At 56.1% G+C, this 1,081-nt stretch overlaps 1 protein-coding gene across 1 annotated transcript in view; it reads right to left on the bottom strand.

The window, feature by feature from the left end:
- Positions 1-417: 417 nt before the first annotated feature.
- Positions 418-1,081, bottom strand: part of CES3 (carboxylesterase 3) — an 8,738-nt gene continuing 8,074 nt past the window's right edge. Inside the window, exons 11-13 of the mRNA XM_045293909.1 lie at positions 1,061-1,073; positions 846-924; positions 418-751 (exon numbers count right to left, since the gene is read on the bottom strand). Of these exons, the coding sequence (XP_045149844.1) occupies positions 559-751; positions 846-924; positions 1,061-1,073 (285 nt within the window). The 3' untranslated portion in view covers positions 418-558. The remainder of the gene's footprint in view (positions 752-845; positions 925-1,060; positions 1,074-1,081) is intronic.

Here is a 1,081-nt window from a genome sequence, read left to right as displayed (position 1 = left end):
TGACGTGAGATCTTCCAGCATTCTGCATCATTGCATGAGGGTGTGTGAGTCTCTTGAGGGACAACTGGACTAGTATTCAAGTTATAGACTTGAGTCAGACTGGGCAGGGCCATCTTCTTGATATGTAATTACTTCTTGATATAAAGCTCTGTCATCTATGTATGACTCTGACTGGGTTTGTTTCTTTAGCACTAGCCTAAGTGGGCTCTGCTGTAGTACACAAGACTTAGGACCACTCAGCCCCCAGAAGGCACAGGAGAGTTTCTGGAGGAAAGGATGCTGGAAAGAGGCTGAAAATGGACTAGGGCTGGTCATCACAGTCAGGGGAAGGCACTGCAGCAACAGGGAGGAGCTTGTGCAAAGGCTCAGGGGAGGGAAGCAGGCTGGTGGCGTTTCAAAAGAGATCCCACACCAGTCTAGGAGGGGTTGAGCCTGTTTAAGGACATGAACCATGGTCGCCTGGAAAGAAGTGTCCACCAGCCAGGGGACAAGGAGGTTTCCTTGATGACGGTCTGCCATCCCTTGTGGTAGCCCCAGCCCAGCAGCCCAGGCCATGTCTCAGAGCTCCTCCTGGGCTGGCCTATCCTTCTTCTGCTCCCACTGTGGGCTCTTGGTGGGGAGCATCTCTGCCCAGAGCTGCATCCAGGCTCCCCTTAGCTTCTGGCCAGTCCGTGGCTCTGGGCTGATCTGCAGATATTGCTCTGACTGGGTGAAGAGGGGCCACGAAGGCAGCCCCACGCCATTGGGGTCCCTGGAAGGAAGGAAGAAGTAGGTGTCCTGTAAGGTCTTCTGGGGCGGACCCTGAAAGGCCCAGGCCTGAGGCCAGTTCTGTCACCCAGACTCACCCTGTGCGGGCAAACTGTGTCCACTGGGCCATCATGGTGAGGCTCAGCTGCTTCTCCTCCTCTGTGGCCTCTGGGAAGGCTGGTGGGAAGGATGGTCCCGTATCAGGGCCAGGCAGCACCTAGAGGGCACCCAGGTGTCCCCAAGATCTCTGCTCCTACAAGTCCCACCCCTGTCCTGGAGGTCTGCCTGCTTAAGGTTGCAGGTCTGTGCTCACCCAGGAAGGAACTCTCGTCCA

Source organism: Echinops telfairi, unplaced genomic scaffold (genome assembly GCF_000313985.2).
Source record: "Echinops telfairi isolate 266 unplaced genomic scaffold, ASM31398v2 ScPeMD7_2291;HRSCAF=2852, whole genome shotgun sequence".
Classification (NCBI taxonomy): Eukaryota; Metazoa; Chordata; class Mammalia; order Afrosoricida; family Tenrecidae; genus Echinops; species Echinops telfairi.
The sequence above is the reverse complement of the archived record's forward strand: the minus strand, read 5'-3'. Positions and strand labels throughout refer to the sequence as shown.